Source organism: Bacillus rossius, assembly GCF_032445375.1.
Source record: "Bacillus rossius redtenbacheri isolate Brsri chromosome 4 unlocalized genomic scaffold, Brsri_v3 Brsri_v3_scf4_2, whole genome shotgun sequence".
NCBI classification, from domain to species: domain Eukaryota; kingdom Metazoa; phylum Arthropoda; class Insecta; order Phasmatodea; family Bacillidae; genus Bacillus; species Bacillus rossius.
The window spans coordinates 32,127,444-32,144,901 of NW_026962011.1; the positions used below are offsets into that span (position 1 = coordinate 32,127,444).

A 17,458-nucleotide genomic window follows, 5' to 3' on the forward strand; every position below is an offset into this window, starting at 1 on the left:
AAAGTTGTGATAAACTGACGATATTGCGCGAGTAGCAGACCCGTACGTGACTACAGAGAAAGGCTATTTTCCTTGACCGTTAGAATTTCTGGGACGAACACCCTCTCACAGCTGGGGTCATAAAATAGGTCAAACTCTTGCAAAAACATCCACCACCGCTCTTTGCCACTAGCAACTCAACGAAGTAAGCTAGGCGCAGCACTCCAATGAATTAACTTAGAAAAAAAATTACTAAATATGTAATTCTATCAATACATTTTACAACACAACTTATGTATTATTTATTTTCTGGAAAAAAAATAATATTATCATCCGAATTATGTTATAAAAGTGACAAAACTCAATAAGCACATTAACGGTGTATCGTTTTCTTCAATTGTTATATAGTAAAATAATTTCATACAGTTAAATATATATAGGATATTTTATAATATAGGCTACATTAAAATTTTGCACAGTTCTGATCTAAAATAATATAATGAATTAGAAATAAAAAATAATTATATTTTTTGGTATTAAAATAATTTTTAATAATAAAATTTTTGTAACAAAATACGAACACACATATATAAAACCAGAGGTCCTCTAGAATTTTGATTTACAAGTTCCAAGCAGAAATTGTTTATTGTTAATTTTATTGTATCAAAAATCATTCATATATAAAAAAATAATATGTATATCTCAATAGATGTAACATGAATACACCCTATCATATGCATTAAATATATTTTAAGTAATCCATAAATAAGACCAAGTTTATTGAGTGTCGCAGTACGCAGCGTGTTTCAAAGCACGCCGGCCGTGAAAGATCAGTACGGCCGCAGTACACTGCAACGCTCGGGCAGCTTTAATGAGGCAACTAATTATGCTAGACTCTTTATAAATATACTATCTTAAAGCTAAAAGTATAATTAAAAACATTTATTTAGGCATTTTTTCGCATTGGGCTCTTCAAATCGGTGTAAATCGTATTTTTATCTGGGTGGCAATGATAAAAAAAAAATATGTCGTGAATTAATCGCTTTATATCATATATATTAAAAATTTAAATTTTTTCTAACATTAATGGGTGTATTAAAGTTTCTAGATTATTTTGGTAAGTTTATGGACAGTCTAAATTAAAAACTGTATAAATGGGTAGCATTTTAATGGACTGATGCAAGTTGCTGTCACCTAGGACTTAAATGCAAATTTTCGGTGATAACGCACAAGGTCTACAGCGGTAAACTTTCGGTATGTTATTAAGCATAGTCAACTCTACCACAGTACAAAAATTCAGCTTTGGACAAATTTTTCACAGGTTGTCTTGGTTTCCTGGAGTAACATGAAAGTCTACGCGGGGAAGGGCGGCTACCTGATCCGAGAATGAAGGATAGGGCGAGATGGGAAGCGAAGATAAGAGCTGGTTGGGTGTCCGTGTTGGAGAGAGAGAGAGAGAGAGAGAGAGAAAGAGAGAAAGGCGATATTGTGGAAGACCTTCGAAAGATTCCCGCTAGATGGCAGGCCTCAGAGCTGCAACATTCGACAACCTCCCCTCACAGAAGCTCTCTCGCCACTAACTTGCCAAATCTCACCCGCTAGCTTATATACGTGCTGGCTGGCCATACAGTAGTAATAAACAAGCATTTATGAAACACTTAAGCTCATTTCCAACAAATTCTGACGAATGACTGTTTTTTGTCCTGCACCAATCCCCTTAACTCGAACTTGTGTTAGTGGTTGCGATCTAGGGCGGAACACCTTCCTGGTGAGGACGGGGAGGAAGTGGAATGGGCTGGGGGAGGAAATGGTGGAGGTCAGGGATGGGAGGGAGCTGAGGAGAAAGCTGATGGAGGGGGGGGGAGAGGGGAGTGAGTGGGAGTTCTTGCCACCGGGTGAAAGCCCAATTGCAGGTTAATAAGTAATAAATAAGTAATAACACGTGCGGGACAGTGGGGTTGGAGTCTCCCTTTTCAATAATGTCCAGTTTATCTCGCACAGATAATGCCTTACGTTTTTTACCGCGTTTTTAACCTTTTTTTTATGTAGGTATTTCTTATTGAAGCACATTTGCAGCTTAATAACACGTAATTCTTTTTACCGTCAAAAGTAAATAAACGAAAAATAACGAGTGTGGTGCATCAAAGATTACTACGTATCATTTAGTATCGCAGTTGCTAAAGCTGGAACGAAATTTTCTCACCTTCTATGGAAACATTTTGTCCACAGAGTTCTATCTAGTGGTAGTCTTACGAACCTCATCCGATCAAAATGTCCGAAACGTGAACGATAAAAATGAGACGTAAAAATATTGAATTTGCTGCTATAATGTACATACGTATTTGTGTGGCGGTAATTTATTTATAATTTTGATAACATAATAAATGTACACGCGTTCGCCCATTCTTAAACTATGCAGGGAAAACTATTTTTTATTTTCACCAAACTGATCACCATTTTTGGCTACACGTAGCCTACCGAGGCCACTGGATTACGACTTGTTTATAATATGAACAGTGGACAATCGAGTAGCGTATTGCGGAGAAAAACTTCAATGTGATCCAGAATAGACGTTTTGTGAAAAAACTTTTAATTATATGAATATATTTGAGATAAATGTGCATTATGTCGGCAAAATTTGTTCGTGGTACACGGGAAAACGTATCAACATCGACAAAAGTTGTGCGCTATATCCAATAAATTAATACATAACCTCAAATCATTTTGCCGGGACTGAGACGGAAATTCACAATAAACGGGAATTCATTATAGGCGGGTTCACTATAAACGGGTTCTACTGTATATATATGTGTGTGTGTGTGTGTGTGTATATACATATATATAAATTGACAATTCACAGGTACATGGATAAGAAAAAAAACAATACATATGATAGATGTACAGTAAAACAAAAAAATTAATTCTCGCAAATAACTTATAATTCCTATTAATATGCAATACAGTATAATTCATTTTCTTTTACAGATAATTACAAGACATTATGCAAGAAATAATGAAGAAAGAGCTTGAAGTTGTGTTAAAAATTTAAAATTAATATCTAAAGTAGATTATCTATTGTTGGCATGTATATTGCTACCAACAAAAGGAAAGAATTCGAAAGCAAAGCGGGCAAAGTGGTTCTACCCTCCCCCCCCCCCCAATATGCTTGGTTGGGAACTACCGTTTCTGTCTCTCTCTTGTACTATAGGTATAGGGCACACCTGCCTCTCTTTCTCTCTCTAACACTAATGTATTTACCGTCACCTTGGATCATCATGCTTTCAGACAAAGGATCATAACAAACCAAGTAGTAAAGAAAAAAATATGACTAAATTTGAAAACTTAACCAACTAGCCAAATAGATGGTAATAATGACTTTTAGATGCTTTAAAAGTTTAATTCAAGTAAATTCATAGACCTACTTAAAACCATAATCTAACGAGAAATAAGAGCATAACATAATGATAACACATTCAATCAACCATTATTTAGATTGAAACAGAAAACCTAACCAATTACTGAAAATGATCAAAAAACATTATTAAATTACGTATTTACGTCATTGTTTTATATGTTGAGAGGGTTAGGGTCTGCAAAGCTACAACTTTTACTCACTCCATCTTCCAGTTGTGGTGTGTGTCCTGATTATGCCAGCACAAAATTTAGAAACAATGAAAAATAAATTAATTTGCACACAGTACCCTTTATGTGTTATTTTTAATTGATTCACAAAATTTAGAATACCTATTTAATTTTCATTGTTTAATTTTAATTTTTAATAGACACATCTCAATTTAAGATCTTATTTGATATGGTAAATACCTGTGAATGCACAAAATATCACTGAATCATGTAGATTTAACTAATATACTGTATACATTTTTTGTATGTGACGTGGAGATGAAATATTTGAGACAAATGAAAAACTATTATACTTGCCACGTTGTACTTAAAACATTTTTAAAAATTTATTGTAAAAAATTTGTTTTGAATTTTTTGTTTGAAACATTTGTCAGGATTAATTTATAGTCTGAAATTTTCCTACAGATTCACATTATGTAGGTAATACAAAATTAATATTTTTTTTTTCCAAGTCTGCTATATTTTTTTAATCAGGTGCTGTACATATTACGAGCGGTTGGTTGCAGCAAATAGAAGTCACGGATTCAATTTTTCTAATAGTCTATCTTTACTAATTACTAATAATGTACTCAATTTCAAATTTTAAAAAAATTTGTGTTTCCTTCAAACAGTACTTTAAACAAATTGAAAGCCTTTGAAATTTTATAACCACATTCACCTGTAAAACTTCCAGAGGCATTGGAACACTGGAACAAACGTGCAATCGCAAAGTTACTGGAGTCTGCATTTTTCTTCTTCCTGTCGTAATCTTCCTTGCCCCCGATGGCCTCCCACAGGCTGGCCTTCTCCTGCCCTGAAAGCCAATCACGTGTTAGGATCCAAGTCACACTTTGCTGCGTTACTGATTTTTGAACAAGTTGAACACTTAGCTATGTGATTACCTACTGGAAAACTATTATCACATGACTGATTTCACAACTTTTTTTTACAACAGAAGAACTACGTAGTTTATTAAAAAAAAAAGTATATTCGTGATGGAAAAGTAACTCCTGGTGATGTCAAGTTAAATAATAAATACTTCGCTGGTATTTATATATTTCAAATGTTCTAGTTTCAAATGTTTTGGTACTACTGTCTAAAGTATATCTGGGATTGAGTAAGTTGTTATCAATGGTTCATAATCCATTATACAACTGATATACTAAGGGCCTAAACTAGGGGGGGGGGGGGGGGGGGGGGGCAAGCGGGATCATACGCCCCGGACGCAAAGCTGTGGGGGCGCCGAAATCGCTTGCATTGTAATTCCTACTACAACTGGTAACTGGTAAAAAGTTTTTTAACTTGCATGCCAGGAATGTCTAATCTGATTTACAATAATATACAACGTCTCAACATATTTAACGAACAAGTCTAGTGATTATACGGACTACTTTATGGACATAGTGGGTTCATGCATGGAAGGTACAGTAGCACAGAAACTGTTACATGTAGGTATGGAAAATGCTTAAGTAGCACCATTTTTCTGTGGGAGGGCCCCCGGACCCCCTGCTTTATTGGTGTGGTAAGTGCCAAAAAGATGGGGGGGGGGGGGGGGGAAAGGCGCATGAATCCATTCATGCCCCGGGTGCCAGAGACTCTAGTTGCAGCCCTGGATATACTAATCAATAGAGTAAAACTCGCTCAAGACGTTCCCGCGTGAAAAATTTCCCCGCTTATTGAGTTCACCTTCGTACACCACCTCGTAGCTCCCGCTGAGCACGAAGCTGGCGACCTTCTTGGCCATCTCGCGCTCGTCCCCGGTCGAGCCCTTGCCGAACCACAGGAAGTTGCCGCTCCCGGCGCTCTTCAGCAGGAACACGTGGTTGGTGTTGAGCGAGGCAGCACGTAGCTCCACCTGACACCGCACGCCCAAGCACACGCTCACAGGTGTTCTTTCATAATGTATAACCCCACAACCGTGGACAGTGAAAGGTCTATAATCCGGCATATCTACGGTTCGGCAAGTTCTGTAAGGCGGCACCAATCAAGGCGCTCGCGTTAAGTTGTTTACGGGTGGGTTCCGGCCATTGACCTTGCCCGCCAGGTGGCATTACTGATCTGCCCAGCCAGGGGACCCCCCCCCCCCCCCCCTTAGCACCAAATCTTTAATTAATTTCTTATTCATCACTCAAACAAATTTCATATTAAAATTAATAAAATTTTTACCATTACAATATTTAAATTTAAGAACCGAAAACTGCTACAATAGCACTATTTTACACCCTAAAATCCAAATTTTCCCAGGGGACGAGCCTTGGACCCCCCGCTTTAATACGGGGGGGCCATGCTTCTTAACACCCCCCATACACAAATCCTGGCTACGCCACTGTGCCCAGCGCTTCTGGTTAGCTCAGAGTGTATTGTTACCGTCAGTTTTGCATTTCAGCACACCGTTCCCTGTTTTCCAGCACAGGTTCACGTTTCTCATTCGAGTACATATCCGTGATGTATTTTTTGAAGATGACCATTAGAACCTTTTAAAATTATATAGTACTCATATTGTACATTTTTATGTACTTTATAAGCATGAACATACTCCCTTAATTACATTTTAAATTTAAACTGGCAGAGTGATTGCAACTACATACATATTTACTTGAATATCATAGTGTTAGAACACAAAAAAACATGTCGGAGGGCAGATGAATTTAATTTTTTGTACTGAAAGGTACATGCCTGTATATAGTCAATATTTTAAAAACTGGTACTTTTTGCATAATATTTAACTTGTGATGAATTAAAAATGAAATGACTGCAAATAAATATTGTTATTTACCATCTAAGTTGAATCAAAAATAATTTGGAATGGTGGAATAAATAGGTATGTGGTGGTGATATAAAATGTTATCGGGAAAGGTTTTGATTTGGTTGATTTTGAAAAAAAAAATATAAAATAATAGTGTGTGCCAAGATGAGTACATACCCTGGATGGAAACTAGACTAGTTATGTCCCTGCATTTTACTTCAGGTCACCCACATAACATCAGGAATAATTTTCAATTTACAGTCGATCATTTTTAAACTTTAAATTCGTGATATGAATTTAAGATATGGCACTATTTTTTTTAATCTCACTCAATGTACACCAGGGGTGAATTTAAGTGTGTATTAATATAAATATTTTTACATTCCAGGTTCACCCGGCAAAACAACCCAGGAAATTAAGACACTTTAAAAACTTACTGTTGCACGTAGTGACTTGAAGATAGTTTTTAAGTTACTTCTTTCAACCAAAGTGAGTTATTTGATAAAGTTTATCTTTTGAAAGAATAAAAGTTTTTAAACTTCCTTTGTCTATCATTTTTTTTTTTAAATCACAACTTCTTGAGTTGCCGGCAACGCAACTGCACACGGCGAAAATCGAGCGACTACTGCCTTGCACCACGCAGTTATTTCCTTTACAAAGTTAGAAAGAAAGGAAGGCAACCCGTGAGCCCACTGATCAATCACAGGACAGTATTCAATACCTGACAATATAGGGAAATTGCATTGCTAAAAATTAGTCTCTGAAAGTCTGGAAATTCACGTCACCCCACATCATGGTTCCTCCTGATTGACTGGCTGGAAATGCACCCAGCGAACCTTCTGGACTATTTCTGTGCAGTCATGCATCCACATGAGCTTTCCAGCGACGCATTTCTTAGATACAAAAATAAAAATTACTTCAGGGCGCCAGTGTGACCCATTACTGTCTTCCTTTCTTTCAAACCTTCTAGAATGTTCTAGAATGTTACAATCTTACTGCCCTGAATGTGCTTTATAATTGTAAAAATGTAAATATACATATGAATTTTAACTGACTAAACAAATTAGAGTGAAAGAATTATAATAAAAAAAATATTACATTCAGCTTTATGTAAAACCTAACCTGAACTAATAATATTTATTTTAGCACAATCAAAATATTTTAAATGCCTATGAAAAATACAAAAAAATAACATGACTGTAAATTTTGAACAATCAAAAGAAATTATTATGCAAATTTGCAAACTGTAGGAGTTGTACTATGTCACAAAAAAAAAGCAATAGTTTTAAAATTTATCAACAGTTGGTATTACGACTGCTCCATACCTGAATGGCTTTGGTGTTTTGCACTTGGTTGCCCTGAACTTGCAGGAGAAAAGATTCCGGCACATGTCTCTCCCCATCATTCTCTCCCCCACCTGCAGTGACACCAACTCAGCTCTGAAGCATTTGTAGTTCCAAACAACAGTACAACCTCAACTCTACCATTCAGTATGAACAAAAGAAAATTCTGTAAAATAGTGCCTATGTTTAATAAAATCTATTAACCTTTAAATGGTATAACATCAACCCATGCAATAAAAGTTTATTAAAATATATAAAAAAAATACATGCTTGTTTCGTTTTTTTTTTTAAATCTAAATAAAATCCACAGTTTTATTCATACTTGGTGAAATTTTGAAGAATTGATCTTGGACCAAAATATGAAGAATATAATTTACTACCTAAGATTTCGAAAAAAAAAAACTACCTCAATTCTCATAAATTCTCTTCAGTCCACATAAAGCCAAGGCTGTGGCACTACTTCCATCACACAACTAAACAGAAAACTATAAAAACAGCATACTTATACCAACTGGAATCAGTATAGTGTTATGCGTTGTACACGAAAGAAGGTACAAAGAGGTGGAGGAATAATAAACTCTGTTATTAACAAGCTGCCAGTAGAAGTACATCTGCCAGGATATAATTTCTGCGGTCCGGGAACGAAACTCGCCAAGAGGCTAGCACGCGGTGATACAGGTGTCAACTCCCTTGACGAGGCGTGTCGTCTCCACGATATTAGCTATGCTTAAAGTAATAACCCAAGTGACAGACACATAGCCGACGGCATATTAGCGAACCAAGCCGCACAAATAGCAAAGAACCCCGCAACGAAATTCGGTGAAAAGATCGCAGCGTGGGGATTCAATAAGATGATGAGAGTAAAATGTAAGATTGGCGGCGGTGTCTCAACAAAGAAAAACTTGAGCCAGTCCTTCATGATGCTCACGGAAATCTCGGCAGCGTCAGGGAATCGAGCGGTCGTGTCGGGGGATAAGGGGGAAGGGGTACCTACGCACCTGTCGCCGAGCTGCCCTGGAAGACGACGATGCAGCCACCGAACATCGCGAGGAAGTGGGGCGGCTCCTTGCCTTGCACGGCGCGGACCAGCACGGCCGCGCCGCTCAGCTGCTCGTCAAGCTGCGCGGACTCTTGCGCGGCCAGCAGTCCGTGCTCCTCCGGGGCCTCGCGACCCTGCGCGACACTGCACAGTGGCAACCACTGCGCGGCGCTTCTGCCGGACAGACTATCTGCTCCCTCCGAGCTGTGCTGCCACTCAAACTAACCACAGTCTGGCGGGAGCATCAGGGGCGTAGTCAGGGGGGGGGGGGTTTCGGGAATCAACCCCCCCCCCCCCCCTTTAGCACCAAATCTTTAATTAATTTCTTATTCATCGCTCAAACAAATTTCATATTAAAATTAATAAAATTTTTACCATTACAATATTTAAATTTAAGTACCAAAAACTGCTAAAATAGGGGGGGGGGGGGATGCTTCCTAACACCCCCCATACACAAATCCTGGCTACGCCACTGAGGAGCATGCGCACAATTTCCTTACGGGGGGCATACAACCATCTTTGCATGATGTTTGCTTTCAATTTCTTTCCTTTGGTAGGTGGGAATGATACATTTTTAGGATTCCTTAGGATTTCGGTTCGGGGGCGAAAAAGGGGTGGATATCCCTTTTATCTCCCCCCTGTAGCTAGGCTTACAAATGTTTTAAATTACAACGCATCACAAGTAGTTCTATATTTTAATACCTTCTAGGCTGAAAGAAAAAAAAACACTTCAAAACTGTTAAAATTAGTGAAAATGCACTATGTTATATATAACCACGCAAAATTTTGTGAGCAAACTGTCTCAAGTCAACCTTGGCACATTTAGGTTGGTAGATGAATGAATTAATGTATGAAGAATGAATGAATTAATAAATTAATTAAGGCTTAACATCTAGTTGACACTGAGGTCACCATAAATGATGAGGGATGATGCAATGAAATAAGGATGGAGTGTTGATGGAATGCACAGGTCGGATAAATGGTGAAACGTGACACCTTTCGCCACGTTTCCCACTTGTGGATAATCACAGGGTTGACCCTTCCGAGAAATGATCATGTGATCTGACCACTCAAACAGCATAACCCTCCCATACCACAGCTAAGACTAGGAACAAGATTATACGGTTAATTGCGATAAAACTGAAATAACACCGAAAAGCATGTTGATACACCTTGTAGCACAGAAATTCAAGTTACTTTACCACAAAGCACCAAAATACGGTTAAAATCATGAAAGTATTCAGCATTTCAATCAAAATTACTTTAATGACAAAATCATCATTTTTTTAAAAATTAAACTCAACGTAATCTATTAAGCATGAAATTTGTACTATATTTTATGGAAAAAAATTGGAAATAGTTTTTTTGATCTTGCAACTGTTATTAATTACCCATTTTTACATAATTATGTTATTACATTTTATTTTATTTGTTCCGAATAGTTAGACATTGTTATTTAAAATCACTATATTGTAAAAATGCAACGTGCATCAGTCAAAAAGACACTGTTTTGGAGAAATAAGTGTGATGGAACATTTAAGTGTCATATTTGTTCAGTAATATGAAATCATTTTTAAATAAACAGAGTTCATAAAAAAACAAAACCAATAACACCGAAATCTCCCGTTTTTGAAAACGAAATCGGCGTGAAAATAAAGCCATAAAGTCTTGTCTCTGGCTATGACTAAGGGCAGGCATTTTTCGCGAATAAATCTAAACGCCTATTGGGCTACAACAAGATGTAGCAGCAACCAACAGTTTATTTCTTGTGATTGGCTACCGTCAGCGAAAGACGTTGATGCCTTATTTGATTAAGCCACTCAGTATGCGTTTGCTTCTGCACTGGTGTTTGGTGTTTTAACAATCTACACGTACCTGAAAGTAACCCACCCAATCACGGAACACATACGATGCTACAGCGTTTTAACTTTCAGCTAGCCTTGGTTTCTTTTCCCGCGACATACGCATGTCCCTGGCCATGCGGAGGCACGCACCAGCCAGCAGTAGACGACGTGGCGCTCCTCGGCGCCGGCGGAGTAGGCGTAGTGCGCGAGGTAGCAGTCGCAGGAGAAGAGCAGGCCGTGCAGGTGTGGTGGCACCTCGCGCAGTCCAGGGCCCCCCGCCACACGCCACACGCGGCGCCGACCGCTGCCGTCGTCCAGCAACTGCGACTCGGCGGCCAGGCACGGCCGCGCCAGCAGCGATGCCGCGTCCAGGCGGGTGTGCACCGTCAGCGCCACGCGCCCTGCGCGCGCCCCGCCACCACTCTGTTATAGTCTCGATGCCCAGTCACCAATCAGAGTTACCAGTCAGTCAATTAGGGAGCGATAATCAAGGTTTCGAAAAATATTATCCTACTGTACAGGGTAATTATAAAGTCAGTTGCAAGGCCGGCGCGTCCGTATAGGCGAACTAGGCAACCGCCTAGGGCGCCAAGTAGCTGGGGGCGGCGCAGCACGACACATAACAGCTGATACAACATGTTTAACGATTATTGAAACTAGATGAAAATGGATTTTTTGTAACAGTTTGGAATGTTTATATTGATATAAGTAATTGTTTAAAGTCCACGGTGACCTGTTTATGATTTGTAATAAGTAAAAAAGAAAAAAAACACAAGCCTGCTTAAATTTGATTGTTGACAAAATATTAGGCTTACGAGATGTATTTTGAGGCAAGGACAATTTTTTTTGGGGTGTCCGGCCTGGGGGGGGGGGGACATTATTAAGGTTTTTCGCCTAGGGCGCCAATTTACCTTGCAACGGCCCTGGGGGAGGGGGAGCGTTCAGTAACCGCGAAACCGTCGCAGCAGCCAACCCCCCCCCCCCCCTCCCCCTGCTCCGGTGCCCTCTGGCGGGGGCAATTCCTGCCACCCGCCTGCTACGCCACTGCTCCCACTTTATTATATTCTCAATGCCCTGGTTCATAAACTGTCACCGATCAGAGTTACCAGTCAGTCAACTAGGGAGCAGATAATCAAGGTTTTGAAAAAATATTATCCTACCTACTGTATTTTACGATCTTCAAATTAAAATTTACACTAAAAAAAATTGGTTGTCTGTAAAGTCGGTCTACGGACGATAGTTTAACGTGACGTCATAACAAAACATTGATGAAATGATTGCATACTTTTATGAATAAAATTGAATCATTTTTTATTTTGATAATAAAATAATAAATACTTGAAATAATACTAGTAATCAGATTTTTAAAAGGCAAGAATAATTAAGCTTTACTGCCGAAATTGTTGTTGTAATAAGCAATGAAAACCACATTAACTTTTCACTTCACTTTATAAACAGTCGACGAAACAGTTCACGTGTAGATGACTTGTAGTTAATTTTAAAAAACTGGCATTTAGCTATAAAGTTTAAATATAAAATTATGAACAAGTTTTCATATAAATAAACTGTGATCAAATATCTATCATGAATTATATATGAATCACCATAAATTTTTTAGTCAATTGTAACATAACCTATTATTAATGCACTCGCCGACAGCGTAAAGGAACAATGAGCGTAACGGGACACCACGCAACGGGACAATGTGCGTAACGGGACACTTTTTCGTGCGTGCAGCCGGCGTTCATGGATTCATTAGACGTTGTCACGTCGAAAAAAGTTGAAACAGGTCAAGTAGTTCGAAGCGATCACCTGGGCTGGCCTTGTGGGCGTGGGAGGGGACCGCCCGGTCCCTCCACGAGTCGAACAGCACCTTGAACTCGGGCGGCTCGGCGCCGTCCACCACGCGAGTCACCGGCGTGGTGCCGGGGTAGCCCTTCTTGGTAACGAAGCCGTGGGCGTTGCGCATTGCCTCGACGCGCTCCTTGGGCGGCGCGCGTCGCCCCACCCACACCCAGATGCCCAGCAGCCCGTGGTCGATGATGTGCGAGTCCTGGGGGGGTCAGCGCGCGAGCGAGTCGCCTCCAGAAACAAGCTCACACCGTCTTGAGACATTAGTGGCGTTTATTATGTCGTTGCTGTTACTGCAAAAGGTCGTATGTCAAAATGTCTCACTTTCCAGGAGATCAAAAAAACTGTTTCATTCATCAGGGTTATCATATTATGTTATGAAATTTTGGTAGTATTCTTAGAATTATGCTTCTTACTTTACAGTTATTGACACACGACTTTTTCCCACAACATAGGTTGCCTTCCGAAATGCACTAACAGCCAAAAATTTAAAAATGCCAATTTTTGACATACGACCTTTTGCAGTAACAGCAACGATGTGCTATTAGATCAAGTCCAACAATTTACTAATGCCACTGAGCAAAAACAGTTTATAATTGAGAAATTTCTTACAGCATTTGTACTGGTAATAATTAAAAAAAAATAATAACCTGAAGTTGGATCTGCTAGACATCCGATATCATACTGGTAGTTATCCCCAATTTCTGCATTCCCTCAAAGTGCAATACAATGTAACATTTCCCAAAAATAAAATATTGGTTTTCTTGTTCACACATCCTGGGTGGGGAGGGAGGGGCGGGGGTGTTATCTGGAATCATGAAGCACCTCACTGAGGGGGCCCGCTTACGCATTCGAAATCGTGACTTTGAAACGGGATTGATGAATGTAAACGTCAAAATAAAGTTTTATGGGAAAAGTTTCTGTATATTTTAAAGATTTTTTTTCGCTTATTGCATGCATAAAGGCCAAAATATGGGCAGTATACAACATACATGCAGCCCATCCAGAGATGACTTGTGTCGGTTAAAACCCATGAGGAAAACTCTTGGGCCGCGCGAGCCCCCCTTGCAAATCCTATACAGATTTTTGCCACTGCTTGTTTGGATAACACGTTGTTTTCTGAAGCTGTGAACACCTTTTGGTGTCCCAGCAAGACTGAGACCTTTAAAACTGGTCACTAATTTTTTTTTTTCATTTTATACATGATAATCAATTGGCATAACCGTAAAATATTAATTTCTCTATGTTTCTAATGATGAAAATGATTTCACGTGATAAATAAATGGATAAAAGCACATATTGAGTTCTATGGAAATGGGTGTATATTTTGACAACTGGAAATAGAAACCTCAATCTGAAGATAGTAACAATTTGTCAAATAGATTACGCCTGGTCTGACTTTCCACTTTGAAATAAACTTTGCCCCAGAGAGAAAACAGAACGCTAATTGGTTACTCAGTTGGCACCCGTCTGGTGCTTTACCACTGGCTGTCCACCCCTGAATGTCACTCAGCCATGAGATCCGTGCAGTTGGGGTGTACGTGGTCACTCATACTTTGTTCTACCCTTGTGGCAGCAGGATGAAGACAGCGCTCGGCTAAGAGCAATGAACACCGTTGTGCCTGAGGGATAAGGGCATATCTAGGGGGGTGACTCAAGGGACATAGGGACATGTGCTATCCCTCCCCAAACAAAATTTGAAACATGTATCCACAACAAACAGTGTAGCTTCGAATAAACTCTACCCTTTTTTGAGTAACAATTTATAGAGCATATATATTAAAGGTTATACCGTAATTTGTAACTGTATTTTGTTTGTTTGTTATTTTAAAAAAATCTTAATTGTTAAACTGATGGATTGGTTAACATGAGGTTTCATAAACTATTTGAAATTTATTCTTCAAAGCTTTTTAGTATTGGTACTGTTTTTTTGCTTCTGAAACAATTTTGTAACAACCAATACTAGCAGAACTGTACTGTAAAAAGCCAACTAAATATAGTGAAATTATATAAATTGACAAAAAATCTTATTTTGCAAATTGAATAATGGAATAATCTTATCAAATTAGTGTATTGTCACCGGTCCTCGATAAGAATGAAATCTGGCCGTTTAAAGTGGGTCAAAATCACACCCAAAGGAGTCGGTTACGAACATACAAACAAACAAACAAAGAGGTGAAGCTAATGTAAAGAGTGTAAAATTGTTATCCACATACTAGAAGGTTCAACATTTTATACGGGAAATAAAAAACAGACAAAAATTTCAAACAGATAAAATTGAAAACTTTGTAGGACAAAAAAAAATAATTGTAATGTAATTTAGAGTTGGTAGGTAAGAAACAAATGTCGAGGAGGACAGTGCACGCCTCACCTCCGGCAGGGGCGTAGCCAGGGTGGGGGGGGGGTTAGGGGTTCAACCCCCCCCCCCCTGGCACCAGATCTTTAATTAATTTCTTATTCATCACTCAAGCAAATTTCATATTAAAATTAATAAAATTTTTACCATTACAATATTTAAATTTAAGTACCGAAAACTGCTAAAATAGCACTATTTTACACCTAAAATCCAAATTTTCTCGGGGGAGGACGCCCGGACCCCCCGCTTTAATACGGGGGGGGGGGGGGCATGCTTCTTAACACCCCCCATACACAAATCCTGCCTACGCCACTGACCTCCGGGGAGAGGTCGGCCTGGCACAGCGGGCCCGACTTGATCTCCACAACCTTGTAGAGTCCCTCCTCGTCGCAGCAGCGGTACAGGGTGAGAACGGCGCGCGCCGAGGCGTCTGGCCGCTGCGTGTCGGGGGCCGGAGCGACGCGGCGGGCCTTCAGGTCGAGCGCGCGGTTGAACAGCAGCCGCTCCGCGCCCTGCAGGCGCTGCTCCGAGCCGTCCTCCACGAACAACACCGCGCGGGCGCCGTTCTCGTCGCGCAGCCGCGCCGCCACCTGCGCGTTCGCAGCCCCTTCACACACACCGCTCAAGTATCCAAACCAGGGGCGTAGCCAGGGGGGGGGGGTTAAGGGTTCTAACCCCCCCCCCCCCTTAGCACCATTTTTTTTCTTATCTGAAAGTATGATATTAAAATAAATTCAATGACACAAGCATAATTGTTTAATTAAACAGTATTTTTAGATAGCCTAAATCAGCAATATTGAACACGTATTTTTCAAAATTTTCCCGGGGGAGGACCCCCGGACCCCCCACCTAGCTGGTGGGTATTCCATACCCCCAGGCCCCCCAGAAAGGCCCTAGCCTTCTGCCTGACCCCCCCTCCCAGAGCAAAATCCTGGGCACGCCACTGCTGCACTGGAGGTGAAGAGTAAGAGAGGTCCTTCCCTTCCCCTACCCCTGTCGCGAGCAGAAGCTATTAAGGTTGTGACGCCGTGACTGGTACCAAGCTTTCAAATATCTTACACCAACTGTATTCAACCAGCGCGGTGTGTTTACTGGGCTTCCAAAAGGTGTAAGGATCGCTGTGTGTGTATGGAATCGAGACGATGACATGGTGTCATGTAAATCTTCAAAGCTAAAGCTAAATTTTTTCCAGGAATAGATCAGTTCTGCCGATCAGTTCTTGATTTTGGATGGACGTAAACAAGGCACTTGGACTGATAAAAATATATATAATTAATTTCTTACTTCATCACTGAAACAATTTTTTTATTAAAAAATTAATAATATTTTTACCAATACAATATTTAAAGTTAAGTACTGAAAACTGCTAAAATAGCACAATTTTACACCTTAAAATCCAAATTTTTTCCGGGGGTGGACCTCCGGACACACCGCTTTATTAGGGGGGGGGGGGGGGGAACCATGCTTCTTAACCCCTCCCATTCACAAATCCTGGCTACGCCACTGATTCAAACTGCTAATCTATCTTTGCTGTGGTAAACCTTTTTAATAAATTGTTTTATAAATGTTTAACCACAGCACTGAAATATTAAACGAAATTGGTCTTCGAGTTCCTTCATTCAATCATAGAATAATGCGACCCTTTCGAACGTATCACATAAAAAAAATGAGCCATAAAAACGGTGTACTGATAATTCTGATGATATTTTGAAAGATTTAGACCCTTTCCAAAAGGGCAAAAATTTCAATGAAAGACATTTTGAATTTATTCTTAATTTTCTTGCAGTTAAGATAACTTCTGATGTAAATAATGCATTATTGTTATTTTATTGATAAGAATTAATTTAAAATTGACAAATTTAATTATTATAATTTTTTTTAAGTGTCTTTTGTCATGTGTTTATGTTTGTGTTGTCCCATTTTAATTGTTGTGTTTATCATTGTGTTTTGTGTATGTTATTGTTATTTATTTATGTAATATTTGTTAAGTGCCCACCTGTTAAAGGCTTTGACTGTTGGCAGGCACTCAAATAATAATAAATAAAAATTAATTATATCATTGTGAAAATAAAACCAAACAGGACCTTCAATAGGGAGCGGCAAGTGAGGCCTATCCCCCAGGTCCTTAGTTTCTCTCAAGGTCCCTGCAAAAAAAAATAAATCCAACTTTTGAAACCTATGCATTCATTCACATGCTTTGACTGTTTGAATGCCTTAATATGGCTGTATATGCAAACTTCTGCACTTAAACCATAAATTATGATAATAGCCAGGGGCGTACGCAGAGAAAGATATGAGATGTATCCCACCTGAAATCCTTAAAAAATATATAAAAATTTATCATTTGCACAAACAAAAGGAAAGAAATGCAAAGCAAAACAGCAGGCAAAGTGGTTCAATCCCCCCCTCCATTTTTTTCCCCAATTAAAATTCTGCAAATGCCAACTGCATAAAATTTCTTCTGTGATGCTCTAATAAACTATTAAATGATATATGAAATGTAAATTAAATTTATTAGCATAAAAAATTTCTTATTACTGGAAGGGATACTGGATTTTAAAATCCTTGCCCCCACAAAGTTAACTTTCAATAATTTTGTTTTTTACATTTCATTTAGACTGACGGAAAAATCTGCACAACAAGGGATTATTACACATTAAAATTTTTTTTCAATTCATC

General features: G+C 39.2%; 1 protein-coding gene across 8 annotated transcripts in view; it reads right to left on the reverse strand.

The window, feature by feature from the left end:
- The window catches only part of LOC134541800 (advillin-like), a 95,049-nt gene that overhangs the window by 23,828 nt on the left and 53,763 nt on the right, over window positions 1–17,458 (reverse strand). For all 8 annotated transcript variants that reach the window (XM_063385490.1, XM_063385491.1, XM_063385486.1 and 5 more), the window contains exons 6-12: window positions 15,097–15,369; window positions 12,385–12,625; window positions 10,723–10,973; window positions 8,688–8,862; window positions 7,672–7,763; window positions 5,287–5,455; window positions 4,280–4,414 (exon numbers count right to left, since the gene is read on the reverse strand). In XM_063385490.1, the coding sequence (XP_063241560.1) occupies window positions 4,280–4,414; window positions 5,287–5,455; window positions 7,672–7,763; window positions 8,688–8,862; window positions 10,723–10,973; window positions 12,385–12,625; window positions 15,097–15,369 (1,336 nt within the window). The remainder of the gene's footprint in view (window positions 1–4,279; window positions 4,415–5,286; window positions 5,456–7,671; window positions 7,764–8,687; window positions 8,863–10,722; window positions 10,974–12,384; window positions 12,626–15,096; window positions 15,370–17,458) is intronic.